This window comes from Cavia porcellus, unplaced genomic scaffold, assembly GCF_034190915.1.
Source record: "Cavia porcellus strain 051 isolate PalLab524CR breed Dunkin Hartley unplaced genomic scaffold, mCavPor4.1 scaffold_6, whole genome shotgun sequence".
NCBI lineage: Eukaryota > Metazoa > Chordata > Mammalia > Rodentia > Caviidae > Cavia > Cavia porcellus.
In genome coordinates, this window is record NW_026947489.1 from 21,584,312 (window position 1) to 21,611,275 (window position 26,964).

At 50.1% G+C, this 26,964-nt stretch overlaps 3 protein-coding genes across 12 annotated transcripts in view; 1 reads left to right on the forward strand and 2 right to left on the reverse strand.

The window, feature by feature from the left end:
• Positions 1–6,582: 6,582 nt before the first annotated feature.
• Plin1 (perilipin 1) lies at positions 6,583–20,109 on the reverse strand. Of its 5 annotated transcripts, XM_063250044.1 has the most exons (11): positions 19,655–20,109; positions 16,847–16,950; positions 16,022–16,189; positions 14,588–14,699; positions 13,104–13,308; positions 11,916–11,998; positions 10,539–10,803; positions 10,140–10,312; positions 8,885–9,076; positions 8,297–8,542; positions 6,583–7,562 (listed from the first exon to the last, which is right to left on the reverse strand). In XM_063250044.1, the coding sequence occupies exons 5-11, from the start codon at positions 13,279–13,281 to the stop codon at positions 7,221–7,223; spliced, it is 1,479 nt and encodes a 492-aa protein (XP_063106114.1). In that variant the 5' UTR covers positions 13,282–13,308; positions 14,588–14,699; positions 16,022–16,189; positions 16,847–16,950; positions 19,655–20,109; the 3' UTR covers positions 6,583–7,220. The 5 variants fall into 5 exon arrangements, with proteins under 5 accessions (XP_063106114.1, XP_013013954.1, XP_063106111.1 ...); XM_013158500.3 differs by lacking the exon at positions 14,588–14,699 and having other exon boundaries at positions 19,655–20,107; XM_063250041.1 differs by lacking the exon at positions 14,588–14,699 and having other exon boundaries at positions 16,808–16,950; positions 19,655–20,107.
• On the reverse strand, positions 18,792–26,137 carry Pex11a (peroxisomal biogenesis factor 11 alpha). Its single transcript, XM_003475496.4, has 3 exons — positions 25,978–26,137; positions 23,299–23,411; positions 18,792–20,780 (listed from the first exon to the last, which is right to left on the reverse strand). The coding sequence occupies exons 1-3, from the start codon at positions 26,031–26,033 to the stop codon at positions 20,209–20,211; spliced, it is 741 nt and encodes a 246-aa protein (XP_003475544.1). The 5' UTR covers positions 26,034–26,137; the 3' UTR covers positions 18,792–20,208.
• Positions 26,112–26,964, forward strand: part of Wdr93 (WD repeat domain 93) — a 65,546-nt gene continuing 64,693 nt past the window's right edge. For 5 of the 6 annotated variants that reach the window (XM_063250035.1, XM_063250038.1, XM_063250036.1 and 2 more), the window contains exon 1: positions 26,118–26,247. The gene's annotated coding sequence lies outside the window, so the exon portion shown is untranslated. Of the gene's footprint in view, positions 26,248–26,964 lie in introns of all 6 variants that reach the window. The other variant, XM_013158498.2, reaches the window with a different exon arrangement.

Sequence of the window (26,964 nt, forward strand, 5' to 3'; positions counted from 1 at the left end):
AAAACAAGCCAACCGAAACGTCCACCTCCCCACATTAGACAATACTTCCTCACTTCAAGAATAATTTCTTGGAATTCTAGCATTTCTGAATGTACATTGCATTTTACAGTCGTGATCAAGGAAAACTTGTCAGCAGGAGGCGCGGGAAAGTGGTACAGCGGTGTCCGCGTGCAGCCCGTGAGGTGGTAGCCTCTTCTCTGTGACAGCGACGGAATTGTGTTTGTGAAGGGAGCACCGGGTGCGGCTGGATTTTAGTTAAACCTCAAAATAGGGCTGGAGCTGCAGCTCAGTGATGAGAGCTTGACTAGCACGCCAAAAGCTCTGCCTTCATCACCAGCACCTCGAAAGAAAGAGCGCGCGAGACAGGCAGAAGAGAAACATTCTAGAAACGTATATATCACTTAAATATCACTAGAGACACTGAGCCCCAACGCAATGCAGAAATTTAGCGTGCACATACAATAGTAGAAGATCCCAGGTCACAAACAGGCAGCACAATAAAAGCTACAAAAACTGCCAGCGTGCATTACATAGATCTATGGCACGAAATCCTCAGCCTCAAGCAGCAGAAAGCACAATTTGAAAAGAGCTGGGAGGAGGAGGCCGAAGATGCCCGCCCCACGGTGGGCGGAGTCAGGTGCCACGTTACCAAAGACCTGGGTCCGCCCACGCTCCTTCCGGCCGGCGTGGGCAGGCACAAGACGTCCAGAGGAGGGATCTCAGAAACATCCAGGGGAGGGAATCAGGATCAAGGGATCTTTACCTACCTACTGCTTTCCTTCGCATCTCACACTACGCGGTTTAAACCTGTTCGGCTGAGCTAATCACCAGCAAAGGGTTGGCATCTCTGGGAATGGTTTACTGCCCCTAAGCAGAAACACATGGAGCCTGGGATGCCATCCACAGTCACATCCAAGAATCCCGTCCTAGACAAGGCTGGTCCAACTGATTCGGGGATCCTGAGGACTGTCATTCAGGTACCCTACGTCTGTATTAGAAGCTGCAGAAGCGGTGGCCCTTCCTACAATGAATAGAATTCACTTGAGGTTAAACAAGAGTGCAAGCAGACTGGACAAGGTGTCTCATGCCTGTTATCCCAGCACTTAGGAGGCTGAGGCAGGAGGATCACTATGAGTTTGAAGCCAACCTGTGTTTCAAAGTGTGTTCAAGGCTAGTTCACTACACAGTGAAGCTCTGTGTCAAAAAGCAAAATAAAAAGAGAGAGATAGAGGGAGGGAGAGGGAGAGAGAGGGAGCTATACTTGGGAAATGTAGATGCAAACCCATTGCTGTCTGACACACTAAGAATTACAATGTTGGCACCAATATTCTCAGCCTGAACAGGAAGGGCACAGAGCCTCCTGCCAACAGGAGGACCAAATAGATTCATTCCTTTCGAGTCTCAGAGTAATGAAACAATGCTAAACTTGGATTTTAAAATTTTTTTATTTAATTTTCTTTTCTGGAGACAGGACCTTCCTATGCAGTTCAAACTGGCCTTGAACCCACTGTGTAGCCAAGGCTGAACTCAAACTCATGGCAATCCTTCTCTTTCAGCCTCCCAGAGCACCACCACGCCTGGCAAAACTTGGATCTTTATCTGCATAAATGTAATAAACCATTATAGTGAAAAAATGCCACACATTTCAGGAGTTATGATTAAAATTATAATTATATTTGTTGGTAAGGAAAAATCTAAAAAACCCCTCTAGATTCATTTGCTCTTCTTTCCCTGCAACCCTGGGAACTGAATCCAGGGCTTCCTCCATGCTAGGTAAACACTGGGACTGAGCTACAACATTGGCCCTTTCTATTACTTCAAGGCAGGGTCTCTCTTATTCAGCCTCAAGCTTACAGTCCTCCCACCTCAGGCTGCTGAATAGCTGGCACTGCAGGTGTGTGCCACCATGCTCAGGTTTTCCTTCTTCCTGATTGACTTAAAAATCACTAATTTTGGCTGAGTGTGGTGGCATGTGCCCAACACTTAGGAGGCTGAGGCAGGAGGATCGCTGTGAGCTCGAGGTCAGCCTAGGTTACCTGGTGAGTTTAAGACCAGTTTGAAGTACTTAGGGAGACTCTGTCTCAAGCAAAACTAAACTAAACTAAACTACATTTAAAAATCAAACAACCAAACAGGAACACCAGACATGAAAGGAGGGAAAAGAAATAGCACCAGAGTTCCTGGATAATCTCAGCCTGTTCCCGGAAAAGCATCAATATTAGCGAGGCTCTCTCCTTCATCATTGCTATCCTCGATTCTCTAGAATCGAAGCTGCCTTGTGAGCGAACTTCCCTCCTCCCCGTTCTTCTGCCAGGAACCACAGCCTGTCTTCTGCCCCAGCACTTGTCTGTGAGACGTGGTTTTCCTGTGGGCTCAGCCTCCAGACCTGATTTCGGTGACACAATTATAGTAACTAAATTGTAGAGAAAATCACAGCTTGTATGTGACCGTAAACTTTTTAAAGAATTTTGTGGAGTTCCAATCTGCCGGAACTATCACTATGAATTCAGGACTCTAGAAGCACGTTTCCTAGCTCTTGCCGTGGATAAATACCGCATTCATGTTCATCACCAACACCCACGTGAGACTATCTAGCCCGTACCCCCAAGTTCTGGTCTTTGTTTCTATTCCCCATTCAAAGTGGTGGTTCCGAGCCAGGTGTGATGGCTCACACGTGTAATCCCAGCACTCAGGAGGCAGAAGGATTGTTTCAAGTTCAAGCCTGGGCTACAAAGTAAGCTCAAAGCCAGCATGAACTGCATAGCAAGACCCTGTCTCAAAAAGACAAAAGAAAAAAGAAAAAACCACAAAGTGGTGGTTCCACATTTTGGGTCAAAAACTGGATTTTATTTGCTGGGGGGTTCAAGATATTTAGATGATTCTCGCCTCCCCCCGTACTACAGATTGAGCCCAGAGTCTTTGCACTGAGCTATATTCTCAGCTCATTTTTACTTTTTTCCTCCTTTTTATTTTGAAACAGGCTCTCACTATATTGCTGTTTCATGGCCTAGGCTTGAATTTGCAGTGCTCCTGTCTCATCCTCCCAAGTACCTGAGATGACAAGAGTGTACCTTGTGCCCAACGAGATGCTTTTAAAATGTGTGTCACAGGTGAGGAAAGACAAAGATCTCAACCAGCCAACTTGTGAACATTAAAAGAGCAAAGAACAATCGTGAATAATTGAAATAAGTTGAGTATGTAGAAATCCCTTTTATGGAATTTGGTGAGCTGATTTTATTACCTGTATGGAAAAAGTAGAGCCCAGAAGTAGCAAAGACTTCCTGGGGGGGGATGCCCAAACAGAGAGGAAAACATATTTGAAACTATTGTTTTTGTTTTGTTTGGGTTTTTTCTTTTTTATCGGTACCAGGTATCAAACTCACGAACAACTGCTTGCAAGGCAGGTGCTTATGCAGCTGAGCTAAACCCCCAGCCCTGAAACTATTATGTTAACACCGTGGGAACAGACAGGATCCGTGCCCGGAAGCTAGGTTTATGGCAGAGCTGGAGGGCAGATGAGTGTCGATCAGACTTCCAAAACACCAGGCAGAACCTCATGTGTTAACTCCAGCTAGGTATGCAAAAGCATTACCCAGGCACCATACAGCAAGTCAGAAGCTCCCAGTTGACTCTCAAGAGAATTCCTATCACTTTCTGCATATTAAATTAGAGCAAAATTAAAAACTTAAGCAATTACGAAGTACATAGGACAATTAGTTTCTCATATGGGTAAAAAAATTGCATTCCCTTTCTTAAATTATTTCAAAAAATTAAATATAGAAAATGAAATAAAATATTAGAAAAATACAAGGGAATCACATGATAACTTCATGATTAGGAAAAGTTTTTAAAGCATAACTCAAAATAACAAAGCATGGAAATGATAATTCCACTAAATTAAAACCAAAAACCTGTAATCCCAGCACTTGGGAGGCTGAGGCAGGAGGATCTCCATGAGTTCAAGGACAACCTGGGCTACATAGTGAGTTTAAGGCCAGCCTGACCTGCACAATGAGACCTTGTCTTTAAATAAAAAATAAAAAAAATAAAAACAACTAAGAACCATTTATTTAAAGAAAGTGTGAAAGAAAAGAAAAACTATAAGCTAGAAAAATATGTGATGTGAATAGTGAATAAAAATTATTATCCGTTATCAAATAGAAGAAAAATATAAAGAGCTTTTCTCACTAAGTCACCCAGGCTGGGCTTGCACGTGCCTCAGCTTCCCAGTGCTGATTTTAAAGCCCTGTACCACCAGGCCCAGTGCACATAACCGTAAACATATGGAAAGGACTCAACTATACATTTACAGAGTGGTGTGGCAGAAGTTGTAAGTTGCCCCTTCCCCTGAGGTCTGCTTTCCCTCCACTGAGGACTCCTGATTTTTAACTGGTTGCAAACCATTGCAAATAGAAGCTGTATTTCCCAAACCTCTTTTCAGCTAGGAGGGGCTGTGTGACTAACTTCTTTCCAATAACTTATAAGCAGAAGTGTGACTGAGCTGGAGATGCATTTGTAAGCTGCAGTCGACGGTGTTATGGTTTATATCTAGATGTCCTCCAAAGCCTCGTATGATCTTGGGGATGTTACAGTCCAGTGTGAGTTTATAGCTCAGGGTGTTGATAGGAGGTGGTCGCAGGGGTGTGAGCTGGAAGGTGGGTCTGCTCCCCTGTTCTTTTCTGTCTTCCTGTTCCTGGCTGCCCTGACTTGAGCAGCTTTCCTGTGCCAGGCCCTGCTTTCTTGCTTCCAAACTGTCAACCATGGACAGAAACAAGAGCCAAAACAAACCTTCTTCAAGTTGTAGGTGTTGGGTGTTGTGTTCCAGCAGTGAGAAAGTAACAAAGACAGGACAGGAGGTGTTTCTCTGGCAAGGGACTCTGGGCCTTCTGGCGTGAGATAGAGCAGCTTCCCTAGGGCCCAAGCTACCAAATATACCAAGTGTGAACTTGACCGAGAAGGCTCATTGCACAGTGACGGCTCCTGGCTCAAAGTTCTCCACTGGGCCTACAGCCAAGGAAGCCAGTGTCTGCCATGTAAGGAGCCACTTTGTCCTTTGCTCTGGAAAAATGCTCTAAAATACCAAGGACCTGGCTCGGAGCCAAAAAGTGACTTTCACGATGTACTGTTATATTCCATATACTGGCCCCAATGCCCCTGCTGAGGTCTGGGGCTGGGGGAGGATTCAGGCCTGGCCAGGAGGGGTGTAACCTGCTCAGCCCTGTCCAGGTCCCAGCACCCATGGGTGCTGATAGGGCAACGTTTCTGCCTGCCGGAGCACAGCTTAGTGAGAGCAGTCATGGAACTGTGGAGAAGTGGGTATGTGACTTCTGGAGCCCCAGGAGGGTGCCCCAGAGGGAAGCAGTGGGTGCTTCCCTCTGCATTCACAGACCTGACAGTATTGTCCCAGCAGCTGCTGGGGAGCCCAGCCAGGGCTGGGCAGGGCTCTCTTTACAGCCGAGTCTCATCAGCTTCTGAGGACCCCCCTGCCAGCTCCTCATCCCCACTCTCAGGGAACTTCTGGGCGTAGTGAGTACAGTGGGTGGTGCTTGTGTCCTCATATATGTGTCCAGCAGCCTCCCACGTGGCTGTTGCTGACACCCTCAGACCCTAAACCATGCATTAAAGCCTGGAACTCATTGCATCCATGATTTGCCAAGACCCCAGCATCAGTTTCAGGGAACTGGGGTTTCAGGTGTGCAACAGAGTGGCAGCCAAGAGGGTACTCATGTGTTAAAGGGGGATCTAGGAGGCACAAGTGTGTATGTAGATGTGTAAAAGGGATGATAGATGTGTCATAACTATCTGTGCAGATGAAAACAGCTAGAAAAATAGGGTTTGGTTTGCAGGGCTACTTGGCCTTCTTGCCCAATATTTAAAATGCACACAGTCTCACCCAGCACAATTACAGTTTACCCGTCAATATAGCCATTCATGCACACGAGACTTTTTACTCTGTGGTGCTGAGGATGGAACCCAGATTTTGCACATGCTAAGCACACTCACTATCATTGAGCTACAGCCTTACATGAGACATTTTTTATAAGAACATTTATTATAGCACTGTAGCATAATGATTGGGAACAACCTAAAAGTCCTTCATTAGAGAGCTGGTTAAATTAAAGCATGATACAAGCATATGGGGAACTTACCATTAAAAAGAATGAGTGGGTTTACAATCCTGGTAAAGAGAGGGGTGTGTGTGTGTGTGTGTGTGTGTGTGTGCACTGAGAACTGAACCCAGGGCCTTACACTAAGCTACATCCTTAGCCCTTTTCACTTTTTTGAGACAAGATCTCACCAAATCACCAGACTGGGCTTGAACCCCTGATCTTGCTGCCTTAGCCTCCCAGAGTGCTGAGATTACAGGCATGTACTATTATGCCTGGCCCTAAGGTGTATTGTTAACTGAGAAAGACAGAGTGCACCATCCCACAGCCTGGGTACACTGCAGTGAACATATATGCAAGTGCTTGTGCACACTCAGCCTGTACCCAGAGGTATACACCAGAGACTGACCATACCGTGCTTGTTCTTACAAAGGCCATCTGGAGAATTTAGAGAGGAAAACACACCTCTGCAATGTTTGAATTTTTAAATTCTGTTTATACATCTCCTAGATTTACCAAGTATTGACATTTCCAAAAAGAGGACTTGGAATGAATAGCAGCTATGGGGTCTGTATCTATGATCTAGAGAATAGAGAGTACTGGGTGAAGATCATCACTGTCACCTCCTAGCATTGGGGGCACCCGCATTTAGAAGTGACCCTGCAAGTGGATATGCGACTGCCAACCAGAAGGTGGTGCCAACCCTGGGTTCGGCCCGCACAGGGTAGCGGTATTTCAAAAGTGACACTTAACACTACATAAATGCATAAGAGCTTTTGCACCTGGTGAGCCTTTCCAAGCGGTCTGTTGAGCGCCTAGGTTGCCAAGATCTCTGCGCTCAAGGCTAAAACTATCATTTGGCCAACAGTTTGGTTAAAAAACTAAGCGATCAAGCTAAGCAATAACTCCTATCCGGGGGTGGGGGGTGGGTGTGTAACATCAGTGCAAGCTGCTGAGCAGGGCAGGTCCCCAAAGAGATACTTTGGAAATGACGTGTGCCTGGGCAGCATGGTGGCCAGGCGGCTCGGGCTCCATGGGGACCCTCTAGAGGAGCCGCTTGGAAGCACGGCTTCTCGCTCAGGGAGCCGGCCCTGGCCTGGGGTAGCGCGCGGCTCAGCTTTTCTTGCGCAGCTGGTTGTACTGCGCTCGGCCCAGGATGGGTTCCATGACGCTGGGCCGGAAGAAGCTGTCGCTGACCCTGCGCGCCGGCTTCTCGCGGGGCGTCGCCAGGAAGCCGGGGCGCGGCGCAGCGGGAGTCTCCCCGGAGTCTCCCTGGTCTGGGCTGCGCGTGCCGCGCAGGCTTCCGCGGTGCTGCGCGGGGTGCGGCGCGGGCTCGGGGCTGGCGGGTTGCGGCCCGGACCCCTTGCGCTCCGCCTCCCAGCGCTGGGCTTCGGCCGGTGGGTTATCGATGTCCCGGAACTCGCTCTCGGGCTCCATCAACGACAGCCTGGGGAGCTGCGGACCCGGCAAGCGCGTTAGGGTCTCTACTTGGGCGTCGTTGCCACGCCAGGGACCCAGAGTGACCACGTGAGAGGACAGGCCAGGGTGTGGGACAGCGGGATGGACAGCCAGGGAGCACTCTGAGGTCTGGTAACTGATAGCCTGCAGGGCTTTGCCCCAGGGGCATTGGTGACTTTCCTGATGCTTCCCTGGGCTACAGCTGAGTGAGATCTTGGGCATGGTTTGGGCCAAGCTGGCTGCCACGGCCCCTGGGGTGCTCTTGGTGGGCGTGACTGAGTGGCCCACCCCTAGCCGGCTCTGGAGTGCCCCATACTCTGACCCACCCTTCTTGAGCCTGGGCAGTCTGAAATATGCTCTGGAAGGGGCCTAGAGACCTTCAAGGGGTGGCACCCGTGTCCCTTGGCCTTCTCCTGTTGATGACAAGTGATAGAACTGGGACTCAGCCAGCTGCTTGCTTGGAACCCTCCTCTCCACACCTGCCCAGGCAGGTCCTTCAGAAGCAGGTGAAAGGTGAGGGCTGAGCCACTGGAGTCCCCAGAGTTCCCCACCAGCAGGGTGCCCCCTGCCTCTGTGCTCTTGGGGCTGGGGAGATCCTAGTATGTCCAAGTGTTTTTCTGGGGCACTGAGGTTGGAGGAGGGTCTCCAGGGACTAGGGGGACATGGGGAACTGCAGCCCCTCAATCTGCGTTAGGCCCCCAAGGGAGAGGGAGGTGCCCAGGTGGACTCACCGGCACATAATGCACCACCGTGTCCACCACATTGTCAGTGACACCCTTCAGAGCATCCGACAGGGACATAGCCCGCCCCTTGATCGGGGAGGCAGCTGGGGCCTTTGTAAGGTGTAGCAGCCTCCCTGCCGTGCCCATCACAACCTTGGGTGCCCACATCATAGCCGAAATGCTGCCCTGGAGTGTCTTCTGCAGGGTGTTCACCACAGTGCCCAGAAGGCCTTGTGGGCGAGGCAGGGCCGCCACCTGAGGGCCAAAGCAAGGTCAGTACCCTGTAGCGATCTTCCTCCTGCCTTCTTCCCCCTAGCTAGGGGTAGGGTAGGGCTACAGGGTAGGGCACATGGATGCCAAGCCGATAGAACTGCAGCCCCAGCTCTGCCACTGTGTGGCCTTGGGCAAGTTACATTCCCTTTCTAAGCCAGGTTTTTGGTCTGCAAAATGGGAAGATCATCTCTGCCATCTCTACCCTGCTGAGGGTCAGCTGAGAGTGACCTGGAAATGCTTTGGGCTGGGAGTAGTGACCTTCATTTGCCTCTGCTTGTCACCCATCATGGGCCATGGGCCCCAAGCTCCCGGGCTCTCCCTCACCTCACTGAGCGTGTTCTCCTCAGCCGCTGAGTCCTCCTCCTCCTCTGACTCCTCACCCTCTGTGTCCGTCTGGTCATCGTGATCCTCATCCTGGGCAGCAGTGAGGTTGTGCAGCCAGGGCACTCGTACCTCACTCTGCCGTCGGGACACTACCTGCATGGCGGCCGATGCACCCCACTGGGCCAGGCTGCTCTGAGGGCGGGACAAAACAGCCACCACTTAGCAGCCCCTGCTGAAGGCCAGGACCCCAGCAGCTGGAGCTGCTCATCCCCAGACTTCTTAAAAAACTGTTGAGTGACAGTTTAGGATACAGGAGAGTAAACAGTTCTGTGAATTTTTGCAAGCATGCCACCGTGTAACAGATCAAAAACACCCCAGAGGAGCTTTGGGCCCCACTCAGTCCTGGCTCCTCCAGGAGTGAGCACAGTTCAGACCTCTATGACCATGCATTCATTTGTTTTTGTTTTTTTGTGGGGGGTTGGGGTAGGAAGGAACCCTCAGCTTTGCCATAACCAAACTGAGCATTCTGTTCCCAAGCTCACCCCAGCCCCAGGCTATTCTGGAGCTTCCTATAAATGGGTCACCCGTGTATTTGCTCATGAATGGCTTCTTTCATTCAGCAGGAAGCATGACTGGCTCCCTCTGCAGTTGCACGTGGAAGTCCCCTCAGCACTCCTTTGTGCAACCACCACCCAGCACCCCGCTCAGAGGGTGCCGTCCGCTGCACGGTCCCCAGCCTTGTCTAAGGATAAAGTGGGCATGGACATTCTTCACATGTCTTTGGGAGACATAAGGGTCATAAGGAGGGAGGGACGAAGGGAAGGAAGGAAAGAAAAAAGGAAGAAAGGAAGAGAGGAAAGAAGAAGAGAAAAAGAAAAAAGAAAAAAAGCTGAGGTTAGCCAGGTCTGGTGGTACATGCCTGTAGTCCCAGCCCTCAAGAGGCTGAGGCAGGAGGATCATGAGTTCAAGACCAGCCTGGGCTACATAGACCCTCTTTCCAAACAAGCAGGTATCCTCACTGCTGGGAGAGCCCATGTCAAGGACTCACTTGGGGGTTGAGGTGTCAGGGAGCGGTCAGGGGAAGATTAAGGAGACGGAAGTGGGCAGTGGGGCAGGACCACCCCAGCACCCCAGATTAGCCCTGTACTCCTCTTAAGGCCCCTTGTGCTTACAGCTAAAGTCCCAGCCCAGGTTAGAATGCTTCAGGGTTGCAGGGACCAGGGTGCGGGGGCTCAGGCGGGGTCCAGACTCTCACCAGGGGTGCCACTCCGGGGATCCACATGGCCAGGGAGTGGCCCTGCCTCAGGGCCCAGCCTGCGGTCTGCATGGCATGTTGGGAGAGGGTGTTGGCCAGGGTCCCCACTCTGCGCGTGAGGCTCGGCTTGGCCTTGGGAGGTTTCTGAATCCTCTGGTGTCTAGGAGCAGGGGCTGGATGGGGATGGGGGGGAAGAAGAGAAAGCAGTTCAGAGGTGATAGGTGCCACTCACTTTCCCTCAGACGAGATGGGGAAGGGACCAAGTGATCGTGGATCCCTCTGGAAATCTCATTGAGCTGTCCCTACTCTGGAGGCTGGAAAAGCCCTTGGCCAGCACGGCCAGGTGCATGGGGCCCCGCTGGGTACACAGGGTGGGTGTGTTGGCCGTGGTGCAGGTACCTGACCCCTCCTTGGCCGGAGGGAGGAGGAGCTCCACCACCTTCTCAATGCCGCTCAGGGCAAGATCGGCGCCCCCAGAGGCCAGCCGGCCAGCTCGGGTGTTGGCGGCATATTCTGCAGTCTCCTTGGCCACTTCCCAGGCCAGCTCGCAGCCAGCCAGTGTAGCCCCCAGGACCTTGTCTGAAGTGCTTGCGATGGGCACGCTGATGCTGTTGCGGGCACTGCGAAGGCGACTGGAGATGGTGCCCTTCAGCTCTGAGGCAATCTGGGGGTGGTGGGTGTAAGGAGTCAGCTGCAGGGGTCTCCGTGCAGACCAGGGAGACCCAAGGCCTCACTGAAAAGGCCTTAAGGACTGGCATTGGCATGCGGGCACCTGGGGTAAGCCAGGCTTCTGAGGTAAAGGACTCTCCCAAGCCCCATGCCAATCACCCAGACCTCCTGGCTTCTCTGCACCACACTGTCTGTCAAGGTGCTGTCCCTGTAGTGAGGACAGCCCCAAAGTCACCATGTGGCACACTGGTCCTGCTCCCCTGGTGCCACCTCCTCAGATTCCCATCCTGTGTCTTATATCCTCTCAGAACAAGGCTCCATCTGCATTTATACTGCTTGACAGTATAAATTCACTGCCACTTCCTACCAGTTCTGCACCAAAACAATCAGCCTTCCTCCTCCATAGCCGGGAGCTCCTCTGTGACAAAGACATTGTTGCCTTTTGTCCAAAAAACCAGGCATCTTTGGCTTTGAAGTCAAAATGCTCATTTGAGCCAGCGCACACTGGCCTGGTGCCCTGAGGTCTCCACTTGAGGCTGTGTGGCTGCCAGAAATCACTAGCTTTCTCCCCTGTGCAGTGGGGCAAGGAGCCCTCTCACAGGGGGTTGAAAGAGGATTAAGTGAGAGGGCTCAGGGAAGGCTCCCAGAATGGGCAGGGGGCACAGTCAATGAAATGGATAATGCCAGAGACTCAAGACTGAAGTTTATTCCCCCAAAGCACCTAATTTGGTCTTGCACCTTAGCCAACACCCAATCAAGATGTGGCCAGCGCAAGTGACTTGTTTGATCTCCTGGCCCATAGGCCTTGAATCTCGAGGACATGGGGTTCACTCTCAGGGCTCCAACGAATGTGCCCCATGATCTGAGGTGTCTACCCCCAGTGCAGACCCCAGAGCCCAGATCCCAGGGATGGGTATCAGGTAACTGTGGGACCCCACCCTCTGTTCCCCTGCTCTCCTGGAAACCCTGCCTGCCATAGGCGCTGACAGCCTCCCCAAGCTGGGGCAGTGTTTGCATGCAGTGGGGACAGTGACACCAGCAGCTCCTGTCCTCTTCCGGGAGGTAGTGACCACACAGCACAGGGGCATCAGAGAAGGGGGTGCTCACCCTTTCGGGAGGGTACTGCAGCGCTGGGATCTTTTCCTCCAGGTGGTCCAGGCCTCGGCAGGCCAGCTCATTGGCAGCTGTGACTGGAGAGGAGGGTCGTACTGGGTGAGCCCTGTCCCCACTGCAAGGACCAGCGGCGGCCTCTATGCCCAGGAAAGCACCCTGAAGCCCTCAGGTAACCAGCCCTGCTGCCTCCCAGGCAGGAAACCTGAGCCCAAAACCCTTTGCCATCTTTAGCCCCGGTCCACTCATAACTCCCTGAGGCCAGGGTCATTCCTGAACTACCCAGCTGCGGCTGCAGGCAGGTCACAGCCTAGCGGAGGGAGCAGGGAGCAACGAGACCATGTGAATCACCAAGGACATTGACCCCTCCTCCTCCACCTCCATTCCCACTGTGCAGGGCTCTGAGTAAGCACCGGAAAGAGAGAAGAGGGTGAGCAGGGTGCAGGTGGGAGGTAGGTGGCAATGGACCCCTGGGGCTGGCTAAAATGGGGCCAGGCCTAGTCCTGTTTAGTTTTAGGGTAACAAACTTCTAGCCACAAACTGTGAGGGCTCCAGATTGTCCATGGTTCTGGCCCAGAGCCTTCACACTGAGCTACATCCCCAGCCCCTTTCCTTCCCCTTCTTTCTTTCTTTCTTTCTTTCTTCTTCCTTTCTTTCTTTCTTTTTGAGACAGGGTCTCACTAAGTCACTAAGTTGACCAAAGTGGGCTGGAACTCACATTCTCCTGCTTCAGCCTCCCAGAATATTACAGGTGTGTACCACTATGTGAAGTGGCCTTTGTTTTTTTTTTTTTTTTTTTTTTTTTTTTTTTTTGTCTTTTTCGGTACCAGGGATCGAACTTACGACTGCCTGCTTGCAAGGCAGGCACTTATGCCGCTGAGCTAAATCCCCAGCCCCATGGCCTTTGTTTTTAACCGCTCAGTGCTGAGATAAGATTGACAGTACCAATCAAGGCGGGGAGGATTTCCACAGGAAAGAGAAAAGAGTTATCCCTTGCCTCTGCCCCCAGAGGGTGCAAATGCTTTGATGCTAAGAGCAGGCTCAGAGATCTGTATCTAACAGTCATGGTAAGATTAGCTGGTGGTAGAATGCAGGCAGCCAGGAGGCAAACAAGTGACCAGGTAACTGGACAGACAGACAGACAGAGCAGGCAGAGCTTGGCAACAGGGTGCCAGCAGGACTCACACTGGGTGGACAGCCTGCGGACCACCGGCTCCATGCCCCAGGCGGCCAGGCTGCTGGCGCCCTGCACGCCCTTCTCGTAGGCGTTGCACACAGAGGCCACCAGGGGGTGGGCTTCCTTGGTGCTGGCGTAGGTCTTCTGGAAGCACTCACAGGTGCCGCTCACCACAGGCAGCTGCATGACGCGCTGCAGCACGTTCTCCTGCTCCTGGCCGGGAAGAAGCACAAGGCAGTCAGCCCCGACGCCCAGCATCCCGGGCAGGGAGCCCTGCCTAGCTCAGAGGCCAGCCAGAGTCCCAGGATCTGGGAAGAACTTGCATTAAAGATGTCTTCAAATGCTTGAGTCACAGGAGTGGTCTGCCAGGCCCCACTCGGCACAGCCAGCCTCTGCTGTTGGGGTCTCCGTGTTATCTGGGGACCAGGCCAGACCCCAGTCTCACCCCAGACTTACTGGGAGACAGCAAGCACCCTGAACGCACCTGTGTGGAGTGTGAATGGTGTCTTCATCTAAACATTCTCCTGTCCTTTCTAAACCTTGTGCCTGAGGATGCTGGTCCACAGCTAAGCACACACACTGCCTTCCCCTCCCCATCATGCCCTCTGAGAAGCTTCCTGCTTCTCCTCCCTCACATCAAAAGCTGCCAGGTCCTTCCCTGGGCCATCTCTAATCTGTCACAGTGCCTCTCTCTCCCAGGAGACTTTTTGTATCCCCGGGACCTTGCCAGGCCCAGGAAAGTTAGTTGGAGACACAAATAACAGTCAGGGCTGCCTGGGAGGATGTGGAAGCTTAGATCTGCTCCCATGCACAGAATCACAGCATCATGGCCTTGTGGGGACCCGGCAGCAAGAACCCTTTCCAGAATTTCCCTGCTGGATGAGAGTTTTGATGCATCCTTTCTCCCAAGTTGGAGCTGGCCTCTCCCAGAGTGGCCTGTGCCCCTACTGGACAGCTCTGCAGAACTGAAGCCGGCCTCCACCCCCTGCTCCACCCTCTGTGCCCCCCAGAACAACTGTGGGCAAATTTATTTCATCACTCAGGGGTTGGCCCTGCTCATATTTGAAGTTAAACATCTCTCCCTTGGGAGGACTCTTCTGCAGAGAAAATAGCTCTAGGTCCTAGCTTAGTTTATGAATAGTACACACCATGGTCTGGTGACCTCCTCCACTGGATACGCTACAGTGTGATATTGTCTTTCTCTAAAATACAGCACTCAGGTTTGAAGACAATGTTCTAGCTACAGTCTGAGCATCTCGGGTGTGGTGGAACCATTGTTTCTCTTTTTTAGGGTACTGTGCTCTCATTAGAGCATTTGACTGTGGCAGCTGTCACATAATTAAACCTCAGATCACTTTGGATGTGAGGAAAAGACTGATCTCTGAAAGAACAGATCCCGGGTGTGCTGAAGGTACCATTATGGGTGCCTTGGTAGCATGCCTCATTCAATTCTAACTGCAAGCCTGAGTCAGCATTACTACCATCACCCTACCGATGTGGAGACGGAGATTCAGGGATGTGAAGAGCCTCATCCAGGGTCACACAGCTAGTAATTGGCAGGACAGAGCTCCAAGTCAGGTTTGAAACGTAGTATCTGGAAATAACTTCAAAATAATACCAGGCGAGTGATTCATGGGGTGATGGGGGTCCGGAGTCATGTGGCTGGCGTGGGGAAGGGTGCTTGGGACCTGAACAGTTCTCTACCTGAAAAGTAAATTGAGAAAACTCCCTGCTCTGACCCAGACACTCAGGCTCTGGGTAGCTTTGGATGTACCACCGTGGAAGGGTTTTTGTTCCAAAGGTGAGATCCTATCCTGTTCTGTGTGCAGGGATCTGTGTAAGACAGCCACTGAGGAGACCCCCAAGGACACCAGGCAGAGCAGGCTATGGGATCTTAGCTTCTCCTCCTACAGGTGAGGTGGAAATTGGAGCTACAGAAAGGGAAAAAACCTCGATCTTTTTTGTGGCACTGGAGATTGAACTCAAGCTCACGATGAACTACATCCCTGTCCATTCCCCATCTCCCACCTCCAACCCCACTGTATTTTTAAAATTTTGAACCAGGGTCTTGTGAAATCATTAAGTTGCTGATGCTGGGTTCGAACTTGTGATCCTCCTGTGTAACCACACCTGGCTAAAAACCCTGGGCAGAGCTTTCAGGATTGTTCTGGATAAACTCAAAAGGGGAAAGAAATGAGGGAAAGGAAGAACCCATCATCCATTAAAAAGGCTTAACTGTGCACATGATCATTCCATGCGCAATTGTGTTCTATGATTCAATACAAAATTTAGCCTGCTGATCTAGTGCAAAGGTTAAAGCCTTTTCTGGAATGAAATGGGAACCACATGGGTTTATAACTTGCAGGTTTCACTATCTGAACTCTACCCAAATCAGAGAGGTCTTGACAAGCATCAGGAACATCTAAAAGTATCAAAATAAGTCCAATGAACAGTGAAAACCAGGTCAAAGACAAACACTGGATATACTAAATGTCTACCTCTTTGCGAGGCACAGTGGCAAAGGCTAAGCCCGGGAGGTGCCATGCACAGCCTCAATGATCCCAGGGTCATAGGATGTTCCAGAGCCCGGCTCTGCCCTAAACCGGGCAGAGCCAGGTGTCTAGCTGGGTGGCAGACAGAGCATGGACTCTTGAATTAGAGTTCAGGAAATAGCATTTCTCTTCTTTCTGGTTCCCTCCTGTCCCTTAGCCAGTATTTCTGTCCTTTTTTCTCCAAAGTGGTTCATTTTTAATTGGCTTCTTATGTTTTCTCCAGACCCTCCCACAGCCGTGTCTGCAAAAAGTGGTGAAGCCAGAAATAACTGACTCAGTCTAGGAACTAGGGCTGTAATTTGAACACATCTTGCTCAAAATCCTGGAGTCCCCTCCCGCCACAATCCACCCGAGTCCCAGGCCCCGGTACTCACAGGAAGGTCTCCATCCAGCATCGGGCCCTTGTTCACTGCCATCCCGGCTTTCCCTGCTGCAGAGCAGAGTGCCAGGCTGTGAGGAGCCCGCAGGCTGCAGTCCACAGGGTCAGGGCCCAACGCTCCTGTCCACCTACTGGTCTCAGGCTGCCAGCGAGCTTAGTAGCCCTACGAGAGATGTTAGGTTGGAGAATGGATGTCACACAGAAAGCCAGCGGTTAGGGTCCTACAGCCATGAGTTACTCTAGAGCCTCTGGTCAAGTCAGATGTTTCTTTTTTGGGGGGAGGGGTGCAGTTTGAGACAGGGGCTCATTCTGTAGTCCAGGCTGGCCTTGAACTCATGGTGATCTCTTGCCTCAGCCTTGCAAATGCTAAGATTACAGGTGTGTGCCACCAAGCCCAGCAAGACAGATGTGTCTTATAAGGGCCCAGGATAAGACAAAAAGACTGCAAACAGTGGTAAGAAATAGAAAGTTTTAGATGAAACCTCAGGACTGTTAGATGAGTGTCCAAAAGAGACTGGAAGCAAAGGTCACAGGGGTTTTTTTGAAAAAGCTCTGAGTTAATTCCTCTATTTCTACGCAAGTACCTCAGCCCTCTATGTTCAGTCAGGTGAATACACAGACACTCAAAACGCTCAGCTGCATTCTGGGAAAGCCAGCAGCCCCCAACACTGCTCTGTCCTCCTGGTCCTTCACCTTGAAGCTCCCCCTTGGTGGTTTCCCTGCAGGTCTCTCCAACCCCCAGAAAAATTCCCAAGAGCTCTTTCCTCCCTTTAGCACCCACAAACAAGCCAGGTCCAGCTGTGCCTGGGGCCCCACTCACGGCCGTGGACTGTGTTGGTCGTGGAGCCGGGCAGCAGAGCGTCCCTGAGAAGAACTCTTCCAGCCACTCCAGGGAGTCTTGGGCAATGCTCCTCGGGCCTCTAGCTAGAGGAGGGCAGAGAGGAAGAGCAAGCTGGGCCAGTCAGTTGCCATGGATATCTGATCCACAGTCCCCTGGGTTTGCCTTAACTGCCACAAGGACACTGAGCCAATGATGAGGTGGACTGCAGAGTTGTTGGTGGTCTGGGCTCAGTATCAATTTGTAATATTTCTGTCCCTCAACTGGTAAAAATTGCTTTCCATGAAGAGGACATGGGGATATATATATAAAATCGTGAGCTCTGAAGTCCTAATTCTGTAACATGGTAGATGATTTTCCACCTCTGTCTCCCATCCCTTCCTATTTACTAGCAAGGGGATGACAGAAACCCACACGGGGACAGGAAGGATCCATCAGTGTGTACTAGTCTGACTATGGAGATAAACTGACTTTAAGATAGAAAGATGGAGCTGGGGCAGGGGAGTGTCAAGTCCTTGGAGCGATGTCAACCTCTGTACATTCTGAGCTGAGGAAAATGCACTGAGCTTTGCCTGGCCTAAAATGCCACTGAAGGACAGCGGGACAGCCTACTGGGTTTGTGAGAGGGAGGACCAACAAGATTCTATAATGGACAGTCAGCAGCTGAACGACACCGGTCATCTCATCCTCAGCAAGAATTCAAGCCGGGCCCAAGTCCTAGTTTCTGGCTTCGAAGATGACAGAGGACTGAGAGGAGCTGTTGTGCACATTGCTCGGGTCTCTGTTAGCACGGGGAACAGAAGCACGTTTGTCTCTCTCCCGCTGGCAGAAGTGCACGCAATGTCCCGGTCTGAGCTTAAGGCACGGGCAACAGGAGACAGGGGCCTGGCGTGGAGAGGGCAATGACGAGACCTTGGTTATAAAGTCTCCATCTGTGATACAGTAAGACAAGGCATGCGGGAGAGTCAAGCAGGGAGCTTCCAAAAGGAATAAATGTGACTTATCAGTATCAAGTGATCCAATTTGGGCTTCTCAGCAGCATTAGGAACAGAGGGGACAAGCAGGACTAATGTGGTGGCCTCTGCCCTCACTTCAAGATCCAGGAGAATTCTCTGGGTAGTTTTGTCTGGACTGGGCAAAGGGCAGTTTGCAGCCTTGGGAGCAGCAGCCGTGGGCCAGGAGGAGCAGAGGGCTCTGTGACTGAGCGCTCTGCTGACAAAGCAGGTCCTTTGGCCATTCTGGAATACGGGTGAGAGGTGAGGAGGTAAAGGGCCCAAGGAGATCCTGAGGGAAGTGGAAGGCACCCCTTTGCCAGCAGCTGCTGCAGGGCACGGGGTTCTCCCTTCCTTCTCCACCAACCCTGCTTCCCCAGCCTCCACTATGTGAGAGCAGGGGCCTCTGTCATGAGCTCTCAGCTGGATCCCCAAGCTGAGCGTGGCACTCAAGCGTCAGCTGTGGAATACGCTCTCAGGCAACAGTGTCGGGTGTGAGCATGTGGCCCGTACCTCTAGCAGGGACTTGTCCCACTTGGGGACTCCTCATGAATGTGAGCTTGGGGTGGAGAGGGTTAGCTGGGGAGGAGAACGATCCACAGGGACAGGTGTCAGGGCACCATTAAGGTGTGCACTCAAGATGTGGCACTTCCTAAACCCTGGCGCACCCTACTTGCAGAGGACAAAGTATCACAACAGTTACCACCAACACACACTCAACCCAAGGCGACTTCTCCAAGGAGAAGACTGTGGGCAGCTCTTCAGGGAGACTGGACAGAGCTTCAGGGGAACCCTCAACCCAGATACCCACTTCTAAGTCTCTTGCATGTTGCAGCCAGAGCTGCCTCTACCAAGGAACAGGCTACATAGGGGCTCCGGGGGGAGGACAGCTGTAACTCTGCTCCAAACCCAGAACACACTCACACATGCACATGTCAGCTTTGTGGAAAATTTATTAAACATAATTAATCTCACATAGAGGGTCTGAACAAGGGCAAAAGAGTTATTCAAACCTTACGAGCCCTGCTCTAGCAGCCTTCAGTTTTCAAAAACTCCTCCCACAGCATTTCTTTTACAAATTCACAGTTCGTGATTACTTCAAAAACAGAGTACCAAGGACTTGAGTCTACTTTTCAAGAATCTCAATCACATTTATGGAAACTGAATCAGTGCATACTCCTTTCCTCGTCTCCCGTAGGACAAATGTGACTGTGGCTTTCTTGGTGGCGCGGACATCAGCCTCTGCTGCTGGCCCACCACGTCCACCTCACATCCTTCAAGCAAAAGGACTTGAAATCACAAAGAACCACCCGACCCCCAGACGGGAAGGAGTACAGGCAAATGTCCCCATTCCAGTGTCCGTGTCCCTCACTGGCCCGACTGCCCTTCCCCTCTCCCCAGTTACTCTAGGAATCAGAAGTCTGATTCATCACGGAAAATTCACCTTCTCTGTTCACAGAACACTCATGAAACTTTTAACTGCATGAATTTTCTTGAAAATTAATGTAGAATCACCCACACTGTTACAAAGTTTAAAATATAAACAATCTGGATAAATTTAGATGATTTAAATTTTTGTGCAATGGAATATAAACCCTTAATAAGGGTTCCAAACTTGGGGAGCCAAGAGGTAAAAGGTCAGGGTCCTGAAGCCTCGGCCTCTTCGCAGGCCAGGGGCCTCAGGTTTGTTTTGCAGGTCAATTTCCTTATCTGCCACAGGCCACACAACAGGCCCTGCTGTGACCTTCCGCCTACGTCCCCCTCAGCTCCCTTTCACCTACTCCTGATTCCTACTTACTGTATCACTGAGACTTCGGTCCACAGACACCGCTACACCACGAAGGTGCCCGACTAGGTTCAGAGTCTCTTCTGGACACACTGATGACAACCAGCAGAGACGGTCTGGGCCAGCGGGAAAAGGGGGCTCCAGCCCAGCTCACCAATGCCCTCCTCCAACATCTATGAGGACGGGGTAATAATCAAGGGGCGGGACGTCAGATCCCAGCAGTCGGTGCTCAAGAAACAATGATCCACATAACCCCACCCACACTACACGTGAAGTGTTCACTTCTTAGGTTTTTTCCAATTATTTTTCAGTTTTTATGCTCTCCTTGGACACTAGGCTCTAGTATGCAAGAGATGCAAAGGAAATGTTGGATGAAGGGAACATATTCAGAGGTAGCACTTCATAAACACGTGGTGTCTGTGCTCTGTTCTTGCCCTCACCTGCTCACATTATAGGTCACTAAACATTCATGTGGACAAACACTTTATCACAGGTGACACGGTCTGTGACGAATGCCAATGCCCGTTCCACTGAGACGTCACCCGGGAGCTCGGCCTGCAGCCGCCCTAGCGGATCTTCAGCTTCATGTGAGGATACGCCACAGTGATCATGCCTGCGACCGAGGACACGAGACCCCCAAGCCCAATGATGCCAGCGTTGGACTTGTAGATCCCCAGCTGGTCCAAAGGGATCAGGATGTCACAGAAGTTCTTCACCGTATCCAGGAGCAAAGGAGGATGTCGCTTCAGAGATCGGAATAAGAGAAGAAGAAAGGTCTGGAGCCACTCGGTCTCCTCGTCAGCCACGCTGCGCCTCGGAGGATCCCTGCATGTCGATTGCCCTTCCTTTGCCCTTTCGTGCGCCACCTGGGTCATCTGCAGGGAGATTTCATACAGGTCCCTGACCAGGCTCAGCAGGAGGAAGAAGCAGTAGTGGCGGGCAGCCCGCATCTGCCACTTCTCTTTGCTGATACCAGAGGCGAGACCAACGTTCTTCACCCACAGGACGGTGTCACAGATGAAATAAACCACACGGTTCAGGTTGGCTAATGTCAGACATAAGCACGGCACTAGGTCAGTGGCGTGGGTGCTCTGCTCGGTCGCCTGGACAGCATGGACCACATTGCCTAGCCGGAACCCTGTGGAAAGATCGCATGCTGTCAGCGCTGTCTCGGTAACAAGCGGGCCAGAGGGGAGGCAGGGTGAGGGCCAGCACTGGCATCTTAACAACTGGCGGACACCTGAGGCCCAGACACAACTCGGGGAAGGAGAGGGCCTTTACAGGATGGTAAGGACACCCAACACGGTCCCGCCAGGCTTACGAGACACTGACTTTGAAAGGTGCCTTCTCCATCCCAGTGAGCACCTTGCCACTGACTGACATGCACCCTGGGCAAGGTGCACCACAGCATGGGCTGTGACATTTGAGTGTCACCAGTTACACTTTTCAGAAGGAAAACTAACACAATGGGAACTCCAGGGGCAACATGCTCTTGGCATCTGTTGCCTTACACTTTATTTTCTAGACAAATGATTGCCTTAAGAAAATTATCACTTTGAGGCCGGGGATTTGGCTCAGTGGCCTAACTGCCTGCCTGGTAAGCACAAGGTTGTGAGTTCAATCCCAGGTTCCGCAAAAAAAAAAAAAAAAAAAAGAAAGAAAATTATCACTTTGCTATTTCTCTGGTCCAAAGCCCACCAGGCTACACCCTGTCAAGAAGACAGAATGGAGATGACATGCTTTAGTGGACAGGACAAGTAATATTGTTGTACACCCTCCTGGTGGAGTTAATCACCACTGCACCAGCACATCTGAACGGAAGTGGGTAATTCAGTTAGGAATGCACACTTACTGAGTGCCTGGAGAATGAGCTCTAGTCCTAAACATCAAGGAAGGTACCGAAGGACATTTCCTTAGAGGGCTACACTGTAGATTAAGTAAGGGCTTGGAAGTGGCTACTCTCAGAATGCTCAAAAGAGTACTTGATATTATTTTACCAAAACAACACAAAATAATTCATATAATGGCTATTCCAGTACAGTAAATGGACTCCAGGCTCTGGGTTTGGCTCTTACACTAACTGGTTAGAGGATCTGGGTAAGCTCCTTCTGGAAGTTAAAAGTCCACAGGACCTTTGAGTTCCACCATTCTACAGAATATAAGGTACCCTAATTGACGTACTTCAAATTTTGTTGTAGTTTTTTTTACTTCCTTCTTGTTTTTTTTTTTTTCCTTTCTTTTTATCTATGGGTAAAATGGATTTGGAAAAAAAACTTTTAAAAATATAAGTTGTACTTTTAGGAGGAAAAACAAAAGATATAAGACAGCAATTTTCATCTTGGCTTCCAACCATTCAGAAAAGTTTACCCCCTCCTCCCTATACAGCTACTTATAACCTGTGTTCTTTTTCTGCCAAACTAGTTTCTTAGGTTTTACACCAATCCTTCCATCACAGGGTTTGCTCCTAACAGTTCTGCGCCTGCCCTTCATGAGTGGTCTTTCCTCCAGACATGGTGGCACAGCCCAGCACTCTGGAGGCCAAGGCAAGAGGATCACGAGTTCCAGGCCTGTCTGGGCTACAGGGGTAGTTTAAGGCCAGTCTGCACTGACCTTGTCTCAAAGCCTGGCACCTCCAAAGAATGCTCTTTCCATCTCTCTAGCCACACCTCAGGCTCCACCTTCTCCAGATCTAGCCATCATCCATCCATCCATCCATCCATCCATGTATTTTTTCTCTCTTTCTTTCAGGACTCCAGAGGGAACCCAGGGGCTCTGCACTGAGCTACACCTCGAGGTTTTTATTTTTTTGAGACAAGGTCTCACTAAGTTGCTAAACTGCAGTGCTTCTGCCTCAGCCTGCCAGAGTGCTGGGATTATAGGCATATACCACCATGGCCAAATCAAAGTATTTTTCTTTTCTTCTACCCCAGCCACCACATTAGGCAATAAATCTTGTACCATTATTTATAACACATGGTCTTGTTTCTCCTATAACGATGAAGCCTATTCCTTTATGAAGCAGATGATCAGCAACTGATCAGTATGTGATGCCCTCCATGCTGTTTTAACGTCTCTGCTGGCCTGTTCTAGCCACACCTGACTCTCATCAATGAGTCAGGCTTGTGACTGCTCTAAGATGCTTGGGATTCCCCAGGAGGATCTGTTATGAAAGTGAAGCAAATGCATGCAAAACACTGCCTATGCCTTTTGCCTTTAACACAAAACCACCTGTGTTAGGAAAGGTCTCCATCCAGCAGTCCTCAAGAGAAGGAAAAGGGGAAGATGGTCTAGGGCAGAGGTATTCTATGCTTCCTGAGAACAGCAAGCTCCCAAGACCCAGAAGCTCACGTCAGGGATGGCGAAGACACTGTGTGATCCTCACAACAGAGGTGAAGCCATACAGTGACACAACCCATAGGTCAGGAGAAAACAGAGGATCCGATGTGGCACCCACTGTGAACACACAGGGGTTTGTGAACAAACAGTCTGCAGCAAAACAGTCAACCTCAGGGGCCTGCATTCCACCAGGCAGCTTCACTCGTTAACTTTAATACACTTGTTCAAGATGAATTACAACCTTGAAAGCATGTTGTGAATTACAAGTTCTGAGGCTTCTAAACCAGGAGCCACTGTCCCTCGAGAGACAGGGTACTTACATTTACGGCCAGTGCTCACACTGGACTCCAGTTTCTTGAGCTTCATTAGCACGTCTTTGCCAGCTTTGGGCTCTAACAAATATCTAAGCAACATGCATGTGTACTGAGTGGCTCTGTAATGGAAAAAAAAATGAGGAAAATGACTTACAAAACAAATAAAACTTGTTTCATGAAGCAAGGCAAAGGGAAACGTATCTTGCTGAATGCAGAGCCCAAGACAATTTCTCATGTGGCAGCTCTTAGAAGAGCAAGATTCTGCAATATTCATTTCGCAGGAGGGCCAAAGGGCAGAACATGCAATGGGAACACAACACAAAGGTTATGAAAGGGAATTCTGCGATGAAGTGGTATACAGCCTGCCAAAAGTTCAGGAAAATGGACGCTGCCGAAGTGGAAAGTGCACAGAAATCTGTGTCAACTCTGTGAGGATCTGACCTTCTCAGTACAGGATGTTTTGGATTTTTTTTTTTATCGGTACCAGGGATCAAACTCACGACCTCGCGCTTGCCAGGCAGGCGCTTATGCCACTGAACTAAACCCCCAGCTCCTGTTTTGGATTTCTAAAACAAACTTTTCTATCACACAGCCTATTATTTATGTGACAAGATACGACCTCAAACCAGAACCAGATGAAGTCTACAGTCTTAATATTAATTTTGTAAAACTAGGGAACCAGACACACACTAGTATACAAGTTAGTATAGATATATTTTGTCTTTTGAAATTCATCACTTGATATAAAACACAGCATCTTGTTAAATATTATTATATTTATATATAACACAGCATCTTGTTAAGTATTATTCAATGTAGGGATTATTATCATACCTACAAATAGCAATGACTTACTGATCATTGTGAGAAATCTGACATCACACAAACATCCAAATAGATCTGGCAGTCTACTAATAACAGGTTCAGCTCCTACTATCCTGTATCATATGAATATTAACGCCCCCCCTCCCCCAAATGTGGCACATTTTCCAAAACGGGTGAATTTGTTCTGGGGAATGAAACAAAAAGAGCAGACAGGGCCAGGGATCTTCCTCAGAGGTTACCTAACATGCCCAGGCCTTAGGTTAGATACCCAGCGGAGAGGGGGCTGAGGGAAGGGGTGGGGCACACAATTTATCTGGCTCCCTCCCTTTCTAGGGTAATGCAGGTTGAATCTCAGGCCTTCAAACTGAGCTACATCCCCAGTTGGAAAACTGTTTTAAACTCTGATTCAGGGTCTTACAAAGTCACTGAGTCACCCAGGGTACCAGGATTACAGGTGGATGCCACTGCTCTCTCAGCCTCATTTTAAAGTATACTTTCTGGCTAAAGAAGGCTAGAGCAGCAGATGTCAATACACCTGCCTTTCTCAAATTTGATGTAACGACAGGAGTAGGGCCTCAAATAAGGTGTTTTGTTTTTGGTTTGGAATGCCAGTTTGTTCATGGAAGTTACAGAGATCATTAAGAGGGCCGGGAAATGATGATAGAGATCTTGGATCTTACTGAGTAAGTATATCCTAAGCAATCATTAACCAATCCCCTCGATAAACCTTGCAAGCTACAATATACATACACTGAAATTAGAGGGTTTTAGTTGTTTTTGTTTCTCCCGTGCTACAGATTGAACCAAGCACCTTTCCACTGTGCAACATCCTCAATCTTTTAAAAAAAATTTTAATTTTAGTTTTGAGACAGGTAAGTCCTAAATTTCCCAGGCTAGACTCAAAAGTTGTCACCTCCCTGCCTCAGCCTTTTAGAGGGCTAAGATTACAGATTTCTGCCATCAAACCTAGATTTTTAATGAAGCTTGTAATCATTCTGAAAATCTAAGGATCTTGAGAAAGGCAGTATGGCTTACAGTTAGGAAGTTGCCCCTAGAATGAAACGTGTGGACTCTTATCTCTCAGCTCTTGGACACTTCCTTCCATTAGCCTCCTTCTGTTTCAGACTCCCCATCAGTGAAGTGGGGATTTTTAACACTGTCTATATCCTTGGAAGTGATAAGGGCTAAATAAATCAACGCAGACACAACAGGACAAAACTGATACAGGGCTGGCTTCCCAGAGTCACCTGACTGCTGCTATTCTTCCTGTGTGTCTGTGTTAGCACCTCAACACTCTGAGAAGAAAGAGCTGTTAAATTACAACAGTAACACCTTTAAAAAAAAAAAAAATCACTGAGCAAAAACCCAAAAGGCTGAAACACTTCGAGCCAGCAAAGTACTAATGACACAGTACGTGTTCAGAGTAGTTCTTTTTACTGTACTTTTAGTTTACAACTTTCACCTGCACTATCTCCAGGACTCATTGGGTAAGGGAAGATACACAAGATAAACAAAACTTGTGTTTCTTCCTAAGCATTTCAAGTTGTGAGGCCACCACTAGCGGTTCGCTTCAGGAGCCACAAACGCCAACCCCACGTTCTTCTTTAGAAGAAATCCTCTGGGAGAAGGTTGAGTGGCGAGAACTCGGTTTTCCAGGAGAAGCTGGGACATGGGCGGGCTCCCGGCCCGCCGCACAGGGACTCCAGGGCTCCAGGACCAGGTCTCTCGTGGAGCTGGCAGCGCCCTCCGCGCGCCGCCCCCTGGTGGCTCCGACCTGCCGCTAGTCCAGGCTCGGGAGGACTGTACCGCCATCTGTCCCGGCGAGAAAGGAAGGGGTGGAAGCGCCGGCACCGGACTCACCTGAAGAGTCGGTCCCGGCCCTGGGTCTGGTTGGTAAAGCGGATGAAAGAATCCATGGCCCCAGACCCAAGGCCACAAGGGGCAGACTCGGTCGCCGGTCCTCTGGGACACCGCGATCCCCTGGGAGTGTCAGAGCCCAGAGAACACCAGGGGGCGGAGCCGAGCTTCCGCCCACGTGGGGGCAGACACACCTTCTGGAGCGCTTCTTCCAGGGCTTCCGGTCGAAGCCGGAAGTGATGGTTACTAAGGCGACGCAGGACGCTTAACTGGGTGAGCAATACTTGGGCTTTCTAAACCACAGAGCCGCGGCTCTGTGGGACTCCGATTATCAGTTGGGTGTCCGAGGGGGGGAAGAGTGGGCGCGTCATCCCCTCCTTAGTATCCCAGGTCTCCGCGGAGACTCTGGATGAGAACTCCAGGTGGAATCTTGAACTAGTGCAACCCAAGACTCCCCTGAAGCTTTGCTTGGGGACTCAGAGACTCAACATGTCCCAGAGCGGTGCCTCTCTACCCATGGAGGTGCGCCAGCGCCAGGTGTGGTGAGAACTGGGTAAAGTGAGAATATTCTATTAGTTTTATTGGACGATTACTACCTAAGGAAATCCTAAAAGGATCAACTTGAACACAATAGAGTCAAAGGAGATTTCAGTGAAATTGCACTACTGAACATGCGTTCTGTGAGGCTTCAAGATATTTTCTCCCCACATTCCATAACTAATTTTATCACCTTTATGGCCAGGGATATAGCTCAACTTGGCACTACGCCTGCCTGGCAAGCGTGAAGTCCTGAGTTCGATTTCTGGTACCATAAAAAAATAAAACAAAAAAAGGTTGTACCCCCTATAGCCACAAATAAAGTCACCTTCTTCATTTATTTTCGTGATACTGGGGATTGAGCCCAGGGCCTTCATAGAAGTACATCCCCTGCAGCTTTTTAAAAAATTTTTTTAAACAGGGATTTGCTGAGTTGCTAAATTTCGGAGGCTG